General features: G+C 41.0%; 1 protein-coding gene across 1 annotated transcript in view; it reads right to left on the reverse strand.

Annotated features, from left to right (window-relative positions):
* Positions 1 to 244: 244 nt before the first annotated feature.
* The window catches only part of SYDE2 (synapse defective Rho GTPase homolog 2), a 28,803-nt gene continuing 11,718 nt past the window's right edge, over positions 245 to 17,329 (reverse strand). The window contains exons 3-7 of the mRNA XM_017805304.1: positions 15,047 to 16,146; positions 12,281 to 12,407; positions 6,816 to 6,997; positions 5,692 to 5,923; positions 245 to 2,752 (exon numbers count right to left, since the gene is read on the reverse strand). Of these exons, the coding sequence (XP_017660793.1) occupies positions 2,250 to 2,752; positions 5,692 to 5,923; positions 6,816 to 6,997; positions 12,281 to 12,407; positions 15,047 to 16,146 (2,144 nt within the window). The 3' untranslated portion in view covers positions 245 to 2,249. The remainder of the gene's footprint in view (positions 2,753 to 5,691; positions 5,924 to 6,815; positions 6,998 to 12,280; positions 12,408 to 15,046; positions 16,147 to 17,329) is intronic.

A 17,329-nucleotide genomic window follows, 5' to 3' on the forward strand; every position in this document is an offset into this window, starting at 1 on the left:
ACTTATCAAAAAACTTTAAATGCAAACATCTTTCAAGTAGTGTTAATTGAGTAGTGGATTGCTGTTTGGTTTTTTTTTTTAATTATCTAACTCAAATGTTGGGTCAATCTAGAAATGACAATAGAACAAAACACCTCCCGAAAAGCTAAATGTCTTTATGGAATTAATTCACATGTGCAGCCAGTGCAGAGGGATGGCATCAGCTTAGACAGGTTTAAATAACCACTAACTAGGCATAGACAAATTTTGTTCTTAATTCAATTTTTATTTAGAATTTAAATTTATAGTTTAAAAAGTATGCACATTCTGTAGGTATAAAAGTTTAAAAAAATACATTGATTTATTGATAAATGCCTCAGGTTAAATTTACATTTTCATACATTATCATTATATTGCAATAATTGTTTTGCATCTTTTAACACTTATAAAATAAATTAATGAGATTGAATAAACCATTGGAACCATGCTAAAATAATTCCTTAGAAAAGAGGGGTGAAGTTTGCCCTAACAATTCTTAATTCCTTGCTACTGTAAATAAATAACTCTTCAATTAAGCAGTATAAAGAAGTACGGGTTAGCAGAAAAGCACTTACCCACAGGGTGAATGGAAAACCATGGCAGGATGCCAAAAATTGTACCGAAAAGATGTAGAATTAATTTCTACCCTGCCAGCTGACAGCAGCTTGGTGTTTGACCTCTCAAAACACCAAAACCTTCTCACCCCCACTGGCCCAAATCCCCCCTTCCTCAGGGGTGTGTATGTGACCTGTAGAGAACAAGGAATGGCTCCGAATCTCCTTCTGGTTACAGGGACTATCAAAACATCTGTATGCAATTTGGTAATTATTTGATAACTATTTTAATACATCAAGAATGCGTCTCCTTAACATCAAATGTTTAATTGCTCACCATAAACGACTAAAGATAAAGACAAGCTGAGCAGACGGTGACAGCTGAATCTAATAAGGTCCCAGCGAACTGCAATCCACTCAAACTGCCCAGGAGTGACATCTCTCGACTCATTCCACCTCATGTGACAACTCCTGTTTCCATTTTTGGGAGACTAATTAAAAAAAACAAACAACAACAAACCAAAAACCCAACAACAGCCAAAAAAAAAAACTCAGACAAAAAAAAGTAACCGCCTTTGTGCAGAACTTGAGTCTTGCATCTCCAGAGCCACAGCCCTTTACAGAGGGCTCTAAGACATCTAACTACCAGCAGCGAGACAAGGCTACCACAACAAAAATACATGAAACTCTGGAGAAAAAAAGAAACATACTGAAATATCAATAATAAAGTAACAGGTTACAAGGACAAACCAAAAGTATTTCTTGAGAAGTAAGTACCTTCCAGACTCTTTTATATGTGAAAAAAACCATTGAGGAAGAAACAAACAATGAACAAAAAAAAAAAACAGAGAAAGGGCAGGGTGTGTGTGTGTGAGAGAGTTAATAGTCAACACCTGCAAACTGATGTCCCTGCAATACACAAGGTCATTTACATTAATCATTCACCCCGCCTTCTCTCTGGCCATGTTTCTGTGCATAAATCAAACGCTGTGTAACTCTCATCCTGGCATCACTGAACACGTCTTCCTAGAAACAGGGACATTTCGTAATTCTGAGACCTCTCCTTTCCAAAGGTGGCTACAGACACATGCACATTTATACATAGATATATACAAACCAGGTTAGAAAAATATTTATTTTTTTGCTTGTTTAAATAATTATTGAAAAGTGTTAATACAGTAATACGTTAATATTTGTACAATTAAAACTTTATATATAAATATTATAGAAAGCATTTTTCATAGCAGCCATTGCATATATAGTAAAACAAGTCTATCTGAAGTCCATGCTGCAAAACTCAGGTCAAGCAGCATTCATCCTCTTCCAAGAGGAATATCTGTACCAGAGCCAGGATTTCAGGGATGGGGAGTTCTGCTGCCACTGACAGCAGAGATGTTGCTTTATCTTCTACCAGGTATTGCCCAGATCACCTAAGTGCATAGTGTTTTTAGGGAGAAATGCCACTATGTGCAATCACCTCACGGTCTCTAAGCTTGCCTCCAACACAGAAATCAGGACAATGCCTTCTAACAAAAAAGCAGAATCATTACGGAATGGCTTAAAATGTGCCGTGGCCTTACCACAAGGTGTTTAGGGGCACCATCACTCCTCACACCGCTGGGGAATCCCAACGAGGGGCATGGAGGCACGAGGAGGAGGCATCGTGCAGGACAGGACTTAGTAACTCATATTTAGTTTGTTTTTATTGAGTTCCCTTTCCAGGTTTCCTATCAGAGTATCAATACTTTCCTGCAGGTCTTTGAGGTTTGCCCTGTGATCCACTGCAGAGTCTATCGCTTGCACTGTCAGGTAGCTCTGGAAGGTGTGCTCTCCAGGGACGGGCTGCGGGCGTCCTTCTGGGGCATCCAACTCCTCGGCTTTGCTGCTGTCATCCCCGCTCTCCGTGTCTTCCGAAGGGACATCATCATAGTCTGCTTCACTCAGGCAGTCCTTCGGGTTTAAGAAGTAGTTCTCCCCACAACTACTCCAGTCCCCAGCATAGCGGTTGCTCGATGGGCTGTCTAGACCTGCTGGCCTTGGTCTGAGTACCCCAGACACCTCGGTACCACTCAGATTCAGCATCTGAGGTCTCTGCCTCTTGGGTCTCAGGTAATTCAAGGAGGATGGGTGCTCAGGAAATGCATTCAGATGTGCTGGTTCTTTGGCAGGGGAGTGATGAACTAGAAGAGAGAAGTTAAATCAGTCAGGACTGAATCCATGCTGAAACAAAAAAAGTCCACGACAGATGCCCACTGTCTTCCCTCGACGTCACACACTAACAGCATGCACGAATACATGCGAGTTTACAGCAAACACATTCCACTATTACATTTTTTGCCGCTGTTTGATATAAAATCATTAGAAAAACTACTGTAAAAGCTCAGTTTTGAAGGTTCAGATTCAAATTGCAGCAGAGAAGCCTATCTAAAAGTAGAAACTCCCAGAACTCCAATTAAATTCACTGTGTGAGTTAATCACCATCCGGCTCTGGGTCAAAGAAAAGCAAACAGTTCAGCTCACACACTTTGTCCAGGCTAAAGGATAACAGAAAGCAGGCAGAGCAAAAGAAGTTAAAACACAACAAAAATACCACCACTGACGAACACCTACAGAAGCTGACAATATACCAGGAGCTGAACTCTTGCGCTTCTCTTTTGCCCTGATGTTCTGCACTATTAAAGAAGCTCATTTGCATTAATTTTTCTAAGCAGCCACCACCCCATGGCAGATGTACACAAACACAGGTTGGATGGCAGTGTTACCTGAGCTCACCATTAGACAGCATAAGTTACTAAAAGGCTCCTCTGCTGTTACCTGCTTCCTACGGTAAACAGCACAACTATTTTTACTGACCTGTGCCTGTACATATCTGAGCTTCAGAACTTCTTCTGGTTTTATACAGACCACTGCCTCTTGTAATGAACAGCAGAGATTTTCTATTCCCCTTCACTGCTGAAAAGGAGGTGCATGCAAACCCATGCAGTCCACAATCTGCCCCCCCTCCTTTTCAGACTCCTCACACACAAGCACAAAGGCTTAGTCCTGAACTGTGCCCAATCCTCTTTCTGGGTCCACTACAGTTCTCTCCGGGGGATTTTAGTCTTACTTTATGTCTTGCACAGCAACACGCAATAACTCTCACTGCTTTTTCCCTCACTTTTGCTATAACAAAAGCCCTTCTGTTTAGACTGTGCTCCATTAAGACAAAGGGCCATGGGTTAACAATAACTTGCCAGTGTTACATGGTCTAGCCAAACAAGGACTATTTGTTTTCAGTTGGAAATATACGGAAACTGAAGTATTGCACAACATGTTGATTATCAAGCTGTCTCAATCTACAGAAGATTAAATGTAAGGGACCAGACTGTGATCCTTCTGTTCAGTCCAAGTGTTCTGTTTACACTATGAGGTGTTCACCTGCTCAACTCTTCTGCATTCATGTTTTACCTCCCTTTTAGCACAACATCTTGCACACTTCTTGCAAGCCAAGGGATAGCATTTGGCTTTTTCTTCAAAGTGAAGGAAATACTTATCCCACTCCTACCCTGTTACAGCAAGGTACACTCCTTTGGACAGAGCTACATCCACTTGCTTTTGTATCCCACAGCAGACATGCCATAAGCCATCCCCAGGGTTTCCTGATTAGCTTCTGCACAATATTTACTGTCCAAATACCTCTTGGTCTTCCTCCTCCTCCACCCATGTTTTTCCCATCTCTCCTGTACAGACTCATTGGCCTGACTGGAAGCTTCTTTTCATTTTTGGTGGTCAGCAATGTTGGAGCTGCCCATCTGCAGCTGACAAGGGAGCAACAGCATTCTCAGTTGCCTCAAACCCATCATGGAGCAGCCCTATATGTCAAACTAACTTGCTCCTTTTCAGGCAGACAAGGTTTCTGTGAGGCTGCAGCAAGTGGAGCCAACAGCCAGGAGCCTCCTGACACTGCTGACCCAGTGCATGGTCAGTGTGTTACAGCCACAGCTCAGCTGTCACAGGAGGTGACTCCAGGGCACAGCCACCATGCCCACACGGCAGCACCACACCCTGACTGACAGAGACTAAACCCCTCAGATTCAGTGCTAAATTGTTTCACAGCATTACACTCAAACCCTCTCTGTTTAACTGAAAAGCTGCAATACCTTCATCCGCTCCCAACTCCAGGCAGTGCTTGTGGAAGAAAAGGCTGAGGTTTAGCAGCAATACACAGGAATTCAGTATGGGCTGAAACCCAGGGCTCCAGATGTCATCCTGACTATTTCCACTGGTTTATGCCTCTCTGAATACCAGAGGAAACATGAACACTGTGCAGTCAATTCCCATTTGAAAGGCAGATATTAGCAGAAATAGTTACCTTCACGTTTACTTTATTAGTTTATTAGCAGTACTAGAATTTCACCTCCCTTCTTACTGAGAATTGACCCCAAATTGTGCAAGAGCATACAAAGCATTACTTGCATGGTTGAAGAGAATGAGAAGCTGGTCTTCAACGATTCTTGTGGGTCCCTTCCAACTCAGGATACTCTATTCTATTCTATTCTATGACCTCTTAAGTTTTGAAGTGGGAGCCAGAAGTTACTTAGGGTGTTTTGGTTTGGGTTTTGCTGTATTTTGTTTTAAAAATATTTTTCCTTATGCAATGCTCTGCAAAAAGAAGTAGAAGTTGCACAGGTCTTACTGTAAGGATGTTCTCAACTCTGCCAAATTACAAGGGCAGAAATAAAGTAATCCCTCAAGTCGCAGCAGGAGAGCAGAAGAAAAACAGTAAATCCCCAAACTCCCTAATTCAGATGTGGAAACCATAATGTCACTGGGTTTGTTTTTTCTACTGTCTTTACTCACATAAAGTCTTCACCATTTCTTATATTATACACAAACTTTGCAATCTGGTAAGAAAGCAATTAAACAAGCAAAATTCCCATTAAACAAAGTAACGAAATAGAAAGAGTTGATTATGAAACTATCATAATTTCTTTAGATTAATATGTGATGCCACAGTACCTCATGTTTTAATAACTCCGATGCTGCTCAGTCACCCTGTGAATTAACATACACCATCACACAGTAAAAACATACAGCAATAGTTTGAGCTTTTCCCTTGATCAGAGTCATGAAACAGTACCTGGCCACAACTGGAGTAAATAGTGAAGAACCTCTATGTGCTTTTTGAAGTCCAAGGCACTAGCAAGCTCTTCTGAGTCTGTGAAGACTCTGTTGTTATGGTTGGTTGTCTCCTGCCTCTGACTCAGTAACACAGGGCCAAAACATACAGCTAAATTCTGGCACGTCATCTTATTTACTTCATGGTAGGAAGCTACCAGTTTCAGGTGATCCAACAGCATCTTCAGGGTAGCCTAAAGAAACAAAATACTGCTCAGGAAACAAAACACTAGAGGAAGGTGGTGCTGACATCTTAATGTCACTGCTCTAGAAGGAAAAGATCAAGGCTGATAGCTCTGGTTTTACTACCAACACCCATCAACAGACCACCTAAGTGCTCAGTTAGGAAAGCTGTATTTGACTATCACACAATAGACCAATTAAGACAGACTTTCTGGTAAAATTCAGCTTGTTTCCTACCTGAACTCAGTTTTATATGGATTAGTTTTCTCACAGTAAAAAAGGTGCATCAGGGAGAGAGGAGAAGCTGCAGAAATATTACAGATGATCCAGGTACATTAGAAAATAAAGAAACCCTCAGTATAATGTCAGCATCTGAACAAGCTTCCAGGGAACGCCCAGACACTGTGCAAGCCACTTGCTCAGTCCCTCCCCCCAAAACGGGCTAACTGTGGTTTTCTAAAGAGGTGAATTTGGCAGGTAACAGTGCACAGCACTATTACACTGCACAGCATGGGATATAAAGGTTTTATTGCACATACGTAGGAAAGAGAAATGCATTTGTAATTACACAAGGTAATTACAACAGAGAGCTCCACAGAAGTGGAGCAGGACTTCACACAGGAAAAATCACTGATCTAACAATACAAAAGTAGTGATCACAGCCTTACATTCAGTTTTACAGAGACAATATAAAATGAAAACTAGAATAAATCCAGCAATGCAGACCCTCCAATTTATCATGCCATGGAAGTATTTTCAAAGACACAGAGCATCACATATCCAAGCGAACCATTAAGTCAGATGCACAGGCATACATATACTGAGACATTTTATATCCAGTGTGAAAATGTTCCTTTATTTTCTGAAGCATGCAATTCACCTGAACCTGCTAACACTGCTCACCTTCTCAACATCTGGCAGGCAATTCAGAAGGGCTGCTGTGTGCTCAGAGTCACTTGGGTCATTCTCACAACCATTTGCTGTCATTTTCAAGGGATTTTTCACCATGGCATCCAACACTGCTTCATAGAGCTGCTTGGTTATCAGGGGAGAGGGCAGCTCTCGCAGATAATCCTTTAGGACACCTTCACAAGAAACACAAGAACAGGTGCCTTTAATAAGCTGCAGATTCACTTTCCAGCAATTTTTTGGGAGCATTAAGGTATGTCAGCCTCACCCATCCCATAAGAAAGTCCTCCATATCAGTGACAAGCCTTGCACTTGGGAACAAGGGACGGAAGGACAACAGCAAAAGAGCACAGTAACGAGGGGCTGGGGCACAGGGGCTGCTGTGTGTGCAGGAGTGAGGACACTGAGCACAGAGTGAGTATCTCTCCAGGTCTCCTTTATTTTCAGGGTGAGGGAGAGGCAAGGAAAGGACTCTTATCGGTCCATCTCCCATCCAAGCAAAAGAGCTCCCACAAACACCAAAGTCTTCAGTTTGATGACCCCTCATCTTTCATATACACACAGAAGTTAGTTTTTATGTTTATTTTCAGCTATAAAATTATGACCAAACATCCCGGTGCCAGTGGCACATGCAGTGAAGCACACAGCACCTTATCACCTACCAAAGCACAAACCAAAGAGATGCCCTCATGACAGGGGAAACACCAACTCCCTGCTGCCTCTGGGTACCCTGCACCCCCAGCACACCACCTGCTTCTGCTGTGACAAATATAATTCACATCTACAGGAGATACTGGCTAAAATACCCAGACACTGAGCCCTCCCCGTGGCAGAGACATACTGCACTGTTTCTGAAGCTGCGGATATGCTGGAGGAAAGGCTGTTCCTAGGGGATGCAACAATCAGGCAAGTGCCTTATTAACCCCTATTCTTTCCAAAGATGCAAACAAAAAAAAGAAAAAGGAATTGAGCGTTTTCATTCTTGGAAGCTGGCTTTGGAGGCTGGCTGATACTTCATTTTGAGAGGGGTTTCAGTGATTACAAGAATAATAATTAAAAAACCCAAAATATTAAGACTTCTAACAGTAACCTCTGGAAAAGACATAATAGGATGCTATCCAGGAGTAAAGTATCCACTACAACCAACAAAGAAAATTGAAGGAAACAAGCCTGCTTCCCAGCAGCTTTTATTTTCCTTAAAAAAAAATGCATTCTGTGCCACAAATATCTACTCATTTTAGCTAGATCACAACTGAATTTAAATACTTTGTTAAGTCGAAATTGTGGATTAAAAAAACCCAACTATTCAAAAGCAGGTACTGTAGTTAACAAAGCAGCCTGTCCTCCAAACAGGCAAAGTTAAAAAGGTAGAATATTTTTTAGCAGGCACTCCTCATAGCCTTGTAAAATCTCACATCACAGTAATTAATTACCATCACACTGTGTTATTTAACAAAGCAACAGTTTTTATTATCTCGGCCTGTTATAACTGAGCTCTAAAATGAACTGTACAGGACTGGGCTTTGTTATGAGGTCGTTTCTGAAAAAATACAGGGAACGGAAGTTAACGTTTTGCCCTTCACTGCATGTTCACATGCAAAATGTAAGTAAGAGCTGGCTTCTACCTGTACAAATACTTTCACTTAAAAAGAATGCTGCACCTAGCTGTAGTGCAGCTGCTGAGGCAGCGCTACCTGAAGCGGCATCTCCCCCTGGAGCTGCCAGACCACTTCCCTCTGTAGCACAGGCACGGGGCAGCAAGGCAAAACTTCTGTCTCTGCAGACCTCCACACAGCTCCCAAGAGCTCACTCTGTGCTTAAAATGGGAACATCCCATCAGGAACAGAAAATATGTGAACAACCATCCACATATTTTCCTGAAAAAGTATTTCCCCTGGTGGTTTGGTGGGGTTTTCTGTTTGTTTTAAAATGAATATGTCACTTTCAGGACTTCTCCACTTAAGTGGCTAGTTTTTGTTTAGTAACTTACTCATATTCCTCCCTCCCCACCAAATACTATTTCTTCCCTGGATTTAGAGGCTCATGTTCCATATGTGGATTAGCTGGTTAAAATATTTATGAGACAAATGTGGCAGATGCTGGTGCTGTACAACACAGTTTGGGATGTCTTCCTTTTTTCATAAGCAAAACACCAGCAAGAGATGCTGACTTCTTTCAAGACCTTTGTTTCAGCCTGGTTTTTTTTGGAGGGAGAGGCTGAAATCAAAATCAGCTTACATTAGGAAATGGCATGTTGTAATCAAATCAGCTTATACTGTTGAAACACAACTGTCTATTAATAATTACTTATCAGGAATTCCTGTAATAGCATCCACAATTATAGGACTACCGCCTGCCAAAGGACTTTCTCCTGTTCAGCCCTGAATAACAGGATGGTTTGGGAGCCATGAATGCCCTTTGACCTTTCTAAATCGTTTTGCTATTCTCTCAGCTAAATTAGCCCTGTAAGAGACTGCTGTTATTTTTTTCCACGAATCTACGCTTCCCGCTGCTGCCAACCCACTAGCACATTCCTCTTGACACAACCACACACAACAAATTTAGACAGAGAGCAGGAATTGCCATCCACTTCATTAATTCCTCATTTTTCTGACCCACTGAACTGTTAACAGTATTGCATGCTTTATGCAGAGATAGGAATTCACGTGGATGTGAACAGACACGATGTAACAACATGACTACTGGTCAGTTCCAAAAACTGGCTGCACGCTTCAGTTTGAGCCACGAGCACACTTAATTGTGTGTAAGCCTGTGCCAATCCCAGGAGCATTTCTCAGTCAAGATTTAGTCATTAAATGTTCATTCTTTAGTCTTTGGACAGCTGTCAAAAAAAAATAAAATTAATCTCTCTGGAAAGGAGTGCTACTCAAATTTCAAAAAGGACATAAGGCAGCACTTCTTTTCAAATCAGCCAAGATTTATGCTGAGGATTCATATTTTATGGAACACATGTTTTGGCTGATAGAAGTATGAATCATGTGCATCAGCCTCAGCATTAAATACTCAGGGGAAACATTCTCCCTCAACCCAACTCCCTAAGCATATGCAGTAAATTTTGTGGACTCTTGTATTCCTAGCACGGTGGGTAACTCTGTTGTCAGCAAAAATTGCAGGTTCCCCCATGAATCCAGACCAACAGTTGCCCATAATTAGAGTGGGCTGCATTTTGGTGAGTGAAAGCTACGGGTACAAACACTCCTTCCTTCCCTGTTCCCCCCCAACAGGACCTATACTAACACAGGCACTGCAGGCAATCACATAGCACATCTGCAGGGCTACCAGGGGAAAAAATCCATTTTTTAAAATGTAATTTCTTAAAACTATCTGTCCCTTGTAAGGAAAGCAGCATGTTAGTAAACTCTTGCAATAGAACGCATACAAAAGCACATCCAGTAGTCTTTCTGTAAGGCAGACACCAAAACTGTACTCTTTTCACTCTTGTAATATAAACTCTGGATGAAAAAAATTATCCTTCAGTAGTACCACCACCAAGCAGGACCTGCACGGTTACCAGAAGTTCACTTTCAACAATGAGGCTTGCAGCAATGTATACAGGAAAGTGTACTTCAAATCTTTCAATTTGACCAGCACAGCATAAACTCATGATGGAAAGATCTGTCAGCCTGTGCATTAGCACTGAGCCCTCCTGAAGGTCAGACTTCAGTTTCAGTCAGTTCTGGTTGGTTCTGAGTGTACGACATACTCAGGAAATGCTTAGGAAATGTTACAGATTCTTTTCTATATGGATGAGTATTAAATTCCTATACCCTTTCCCCACAATACTCTTGAACCATTTCTACAAATACTGTCTTATTTTAATGATTATTTGTAGCATGGGAGTGCAATGCCATTTTTAGTATTCTAAATTTAAAAAAAAACCACCAAAAACCAACAAAATTTTCCAGTACCCCAAAGTTTACATTAACCAAGTTGCAGTTTGCCGTTTGTCTGCTTACAAGTCAATATCAGACAGCTTTTGCTATTTGGTAGAAAGCAATTTCCCCTTTTGAAGTGATTTACAAAAGTCGAGAAAATAAGATTTCAATAATTTCATGGAATAATCTGATCTTAGAAGTTCTCACCACTTTTTCTCATTAATTTATTTGCAAAGACAAAAAAATTATCCAGTTTAAAAGACCATTTATACTATACCTTTACCATACACCTAGTTTATAAAGGCTGTATACTGTCAGAGTGAAACAGCGGTGGGTTAATGGTTGGACTTGATGATCTTAAAGGTCTTTTGCAACCTAAACAATTCTATGAATCTGTAAATACAAGTTTCTGATGCTGAGAATGCTGTGATCAACACTGAATCCAACAGTGAAATCAGCCAAGGCAACTAAGGTGAACTGACTAGCTGCACACTCTGAACCAAAAGGTTTATGTAACTCAGTAAATGCCACTGAGTAATATCTTCTGATACACACTGTATATTATAAAATGTAATGAACAAAATTAATTCCCAGTACAATGAAACTAAATAAACCACCAAAAAGGGTATAACTCTGCCATACAGCTAGATGTTGGGTGTTACAGAAAGGGCTTTGGCACTGAAAATTTATACCCCAAGTATTGTTGTTACATTTCCCATCCCTTGATATACAGGCAATGAATGCTTCTGACTAATTTGCTGGAGCAACTGGCTTACTCAGTGATGCCTGAAATTAGATCAACTTTAGCTTACATAACAAGTATCAATAGTTATAAAACTGTTCCGCTTTTAAACAAACCAAAAAACCTCAACAACTTACTTCAGTTCTGCAGTGCAACGCCTGTGAAGAGACTCATGTAAGGAGCTGACACAGATGCAGCCAGGCTTCCCAGGACCTTCTGTTCTTGCACTTCCAGCTCTTCTTACCTATGCCTGGAGTTTGCTGCACAACAGCAAGTAAAAGGGCCACTCCAGGGAGCAGGAGAAAGCTGCTCCTTAATAAGGTTTTAAAAAAAGCAGGGATCAAATGCACTTTCCTGCAGCTCTAATTAGCCTGCACAAGATGGGAAATCTGTTTCCCTAACTCCTGTAATCTCCAACAGAAAGGGCAGAACAACTGATCCAAGATGGGCCTTGGGTCACATGGTGTGGAGGTACCTGATCACAAGCAAGTTTTTCCAGATCTGCCCCAATAAAAAAACAATGGCAGAAGTTTAACCAGCTCTGAGACTTTAGCTCCTTTCAGATTCCCACTTCCCTCTGTAACTGGTGGAGAAGTTACTGAAAGCAGTTCCTTCCATGTTCTCCTCCCTTCAAACCACTGCTGCTTCATTCATACTTGCATGCCCACAGTTACTGCGCTTATTCCCACCCGGCTTTCAGCAGTACAAAGCAGCAGTTGAAAGCTTATTAAATTACAACAGAAAACAAGCTCACATTTTAAAAGATACATTAAGAACATGGCACAACTCTGTACTAGAAGAAAAGCAAGTAAATGTATTACCTGTTATGACATTAATATCTGGGTACTGGCTTTCACAAAGAGTAACAGCCTTGCTGTCCCTCTCAAAAGCCTCTCGAAGCTCTTTCTTAACCGCTGCTGAGCCACACAACCGGTACAGACCCACCACCTGAAAGCAAAACCAAGAGCCTCACGTCAGTCATTGGCCTGAAGAGGGGACTAGTAATGACATCGTGTGGTGTCTCATCCAGAGAGTGCAACAAAAGCAACTGTTTGTAAACCCGTGTTAGGGAAACCCAAACAGTGGAAACCGTCAACATACACAGTATGGGACACTTCACAGAGACACCGTTGAGCAGTAAGTGAATAAGGTGAATGTTTTCACAACAGTGAACATGCTGAGAAGTGCTTTATTGACAGAAAGCGAGCTTTAAAACAGAATTGTTTAATGCTTTGCTTTTATGCAAACTCAGGAAAGAGAGAAACACAGATGAAACCTTCTTGCCCTACTCATTCAGATCATCGTTATTTTTCCTAATTGTTTAATTATACAAGCTAGAATTGTAACTACAGTAGAAAGAAGTGTTTAGAGCCTTATGTAGACAAAATTGCAGTATATCAAATTACAGTTATTAATCCCCAGCAGAAAAAGTCATATAACTGACCCCTTACTAAAATGAGAAATGTTATAAAACAATTAAAAGAACAACACAAAACCAAAATAAACTAAAACATTTTTCCTACAGTATTAAGTTATGTAGTAAAAAAATAAAAATTTTATACCCATAACCAGTTTCAAGAAAATTATGAATACTCCATCATTACACCTATAAAATGTTGTTTTAAAAATTACAATATGCTGAATTCTACGTGTTTCAAATTATATTTAAAGTTTTCTGCAAAACAAGGGTTATTTAACATGCTTAAGGTGATAAGACTGAAACCCACACTACTCTTGAACTGAATGACTAGTTAAATCATGTGCCTTCATGCATTCAGATCTTCCATTTTATAATTATTTTTAATTTTCATCAACACCATTTATACAAAGCACTCCTATGATCTTAAGAAACTAAATCTTAAAAATATTCATTTTATTTTAATTAACTTTATAGGCAGCTGTACTGAGCAGTTAATGGCTAGTCCAAAAGTACCATGGGCTCAAGACAAAAAAACCCCAAAATCAAACCAAACAAAAAACCAAACCCACCTGACTTAGACTATACTGGCTTAAGACCATGGGAATGTAGGTCTGCAAGCAAGAGTATTTGTCTGGTCATATATTAATTCCTTTTAAAATAAATGAAAAATTACCCAATGGAAGTTGTACTCCCCCTTTCTCAAGACTGAATATGATCTAAGACAATTTCTTTTAAACTTTTGAAGTTTTTTAAGGCCACAACTGAAATTCAGGTGGAGATAACACATCGTGCAGTCTGTAGGAAAGTCGAAAATGTCAGACAAGCACATGGTTAAAAGAAGAAGTTAACAGTATATTTTGCATTTTTGGTTCGCCCTCTGCAAATACAAAATAGATTTCACGCTCAAAAGCACCAGGTACACTCAGATAACTCAGATCCCAATCGCTTCATTACCAGCGTTGCCTTGATTACCCAATATCATTTGCGTGACTAGGTGCTAATAAGCCCAAAATAAAATGCTGAAACCATGGGACACATACATTGGAAAGAATAAAACTCCTCTTTTCCACTGATTTGCATAATGTTAGGAGAAGCATTCACAATAAGATTCATAAGTTATTATCAGCAGTGACTTTCAGCAAAAGAACCATACAGAAGTACAGTCTCTATACAGTTTATGACCTAGATAATAAACAGCAGAGTTAATCTCATCACACCTGGAAGCATATCCAACCTGTCAGCAATTTAAAATAGTAACAGTGGTAGGTATGACTACTTCTCAATTTCACCTGACTGAGAACAGGTGTAAGAGACACCAAGGGCTCACACATGCTCTGGAACAGCACACAAGAGTCCTCCCACCAGCTGCAAATTAATTGCCGAGGGGAACATCTGCCTTTAGGACTATGCACAGTCCTTCCTAATAGACTCCTTGTCTAGCATCCATTAACTGGTGATTTGTTTCCATACCTTGTTTCTCACACATATTTTTGCCCATTAGGTTACATCAACCAATAAAACTCTACTGGGATGAAAAGACACTGGGCACTACTGCTTTACAGCAGTCTTAATTTGAGAACAACCTGAAGGAGCAGTGGTGTGGTGAAACAACTAATTCAGCCCCTCGGGGTCTCCTTCCTTATGTTAATGCTGTGTACAAAGTGATGGCAGAGACGGGTCTTTGGTTTGCCTCAGTCTGCACACAGGTAAGTAAAGTTTCGATGAAAGACCTGTTCTTCATCACTGTGTCACTGCACACAGTTTTGGGTAGGAGGGAACAGTATATCATATTTTTGCTTTTAGACATATGTTCCTCCATTGTTCCACATCTCAGAAATCAAGCATTTTCAAGTTCTCAGCTCATCTCTGCTTTTTGAGGATGAGTCTATACACTGGGGGCTGGCAGGTTCATTTCACTATCCCTAGTCCTAAGGCACTGCTGGGAGCAGCTCCTGTTGTCAAGCATACTTCTCTACAAAGGCCAAGTTGGGAGCACTGACTGCATGCAGTCGTTATTCTTCCCACATTACAACGGCCACTGTTCACCACACAGAAGCAGCAAAGGAAAAAAATTGACACAGTGTTTTTGATTTCCCCATTTCCACTCACTGCTCACACTGCAACAACAAAGAAATATTGACAAAAGAGATTAAAATATGCACAGTACCTGACAGCCTCTCTTTTCAATCTCCAGAATGCATTTCTGCAACAGAAGTGGCACCATCAAGCCTGCATTTTCCTTCTCTACAACTTTTCGAGCATCTACCCCAAACATCACGGGCTCCCGATCTGCATCAAGGCCATCAAGAGAGTTCTCCCACTGCTCCATGAGCGACAGCTTGACATAAATAAGCCCTCTTGGTTCCAGTTTGACAGCCAGCTGATGTGTTTTTGTGACTCGAAAGAGAGTGGGAAGAGCCACAGTTCCGTGACAACACACTCGATTTTTCCGTGGGGTGGGTTCCCAGCTGAACACCACCAGCTTTAAGTGCTGAGCATTTTCAATTTCTATGTTGAATGTGTGGTCCATATCTAGAAATGTTGTCCTACATGTAAGCAGGGCAGTTCTTGCTTTGTTTACTGAGTCAACCTGTATTGCACAAAAGACATCTTTTGAGTCTATTCGTGGTGGTTTTAAGTCTTCAGCACCATAAAAGTGAATGCTCATGAGTCCAGAGATGTACTGAGAGCACTTGGGCTGATCAGAAAAGTTGTAGTGTCTGAAGGCATCAATATCTATTTCAGTTTTACCACTGTTACTCGGAAGGCTCTCTTTTCCTTTCCCACACTTGGTTTCATGCCTGTGTTTACCTGATTTTGTTATAAGTTCAGGAGAGTCGCCATCACTGAGGTAACCACCTTTGTTGAAGGATTTGGAGCTCCTTGAGCTTTTCTTTTTGAAGGTGTGTTGTGACGACACACTGCTGTCAAGATGGTAACGACTTATCACGTTCCTGCTGGCAGCTGTGGCTGAGTTTCCAGAAGATGGCAAAGACACTGTATGGCTTGTATCCCGGCAGCTACCTTTCAGCAGGGAAGGAGGATTATCTGAACTACTATGGCTTGAAGTTCCCTTGACACTCAGCTTCCTGCTCAGCTCTGGCAGCTTTTTCATTTTCATGGAAAGCTTCCTCACAGTCCTGGGAGATTTAATTCTATCAGGGAAAGGCCAGTTGATTGATCCGCTTTTTTTCAGAGGACTAGGACTTGGAGGAGAAACCTCTGTGGAGGGTATGTCAGCCTTGGGTGCAAGAGCAGCTCCAAAACCTTTAAAAGAAAAGAGAAGGAATAATCATTTTCAAACTGCTCAGTAACGGCATTTCTTGACAACTAAAAAATAAATCCTGAACTAGGGGAAAACATGTTGATTTGTCATAACTTGATAAGCACAATTCATTCAGACAACCATCACTCATTCAGCCAAATGTTCACTAGCATTCAGAAAGCTGTGCTCTACTGACTCGTTCAGCCAAATTTGGCAATTCATCATCAAAAGCCAGATTTGTTCTGCTTTATGGAGATGAAAGGGCCAGAAACTACATATAAACAAATGAGCGATCTCATCCACTGCATTCAGCTCGATCATTTGTGCTGCATCCCCCATACCAGCACACACAGCTGCATTCCTGGGGCACAGGTGCAACGAAACCAGACTTAAATGGGAAAACACCAGAAAATGGCAAAGGCACCCTTGTCTACAAAGCAGTTGGCTAAACAGCCAACACATCAGCATTACCACTCCTCTTAGGCCTAGAGGAAAGACATTTGTGTCTAGTAAAGAATATGGCTCTTGTACATGTCCCTCTATTACCTCAAAGAGCCCTAAATCTCTCCTGTGTAAATGCAGGCAATATTACACCTTTTCTTCTATTTCTCTCAGCTCCTTCTTTCTACTGCAGAACAGAAGAGGAAGAACACAACCACGATTTATTCCTTCTAAAAGCTACATCCTGCACTGCCTCATTTCTCTGCCTGCCAGCAACCTTCCATCTTTCCTGGCACTACCATCCCACAACAGTGCTTAATGTTAGACAGTTCCCAAGAGATGTTCCTGAGGGAAATCATCCAACTTTCGAGGTACCACCCCCCACCGCAAAGAACAAAAACAAAAAAAAAAAATAAAAAAAAAAAAGACAACAAGGAAAAAAGCAGCAGGCACTGATGCTAAAGAGTGCAAAAGAAAAAAATTATTCCCTCAATTTAGCAGTAAAAGACAGCTAATTAAGGAACACAATCAGACATAAGCAAGTACTGCACACAGACAGGAACCTGTGGTTCACCTCATACTCAAGGAAATGCAAATACCAAGTTTTGCTCAAGCCATTCTCACTTTCACCAGCATGAGGCAGTAACAACTGCAGGAAAGGCAATCAATTTACCCGAGTTAAGCAAGTGTGTAAGAGGGAAACTGAGGCCAGAATGATAGATATTAATAAAATTACGTGAGTAC

This window comes from Lepidothrix coronata, unplaced genomic scaffold, assembly GCF_001604755.1.
Source record: "Lepidothrix coronata isolate B3197 unplaced genomic scaffold, Lepidothrix_coronata-1.0 Scaffold12, whole genome shotgun sequence".
Lineage (NCBI taxonomy): Eukaryota > Metazoa > Chordata > Aves > Passeriformes > Pipridae > Lepidothrix > Lepidothrix coronata.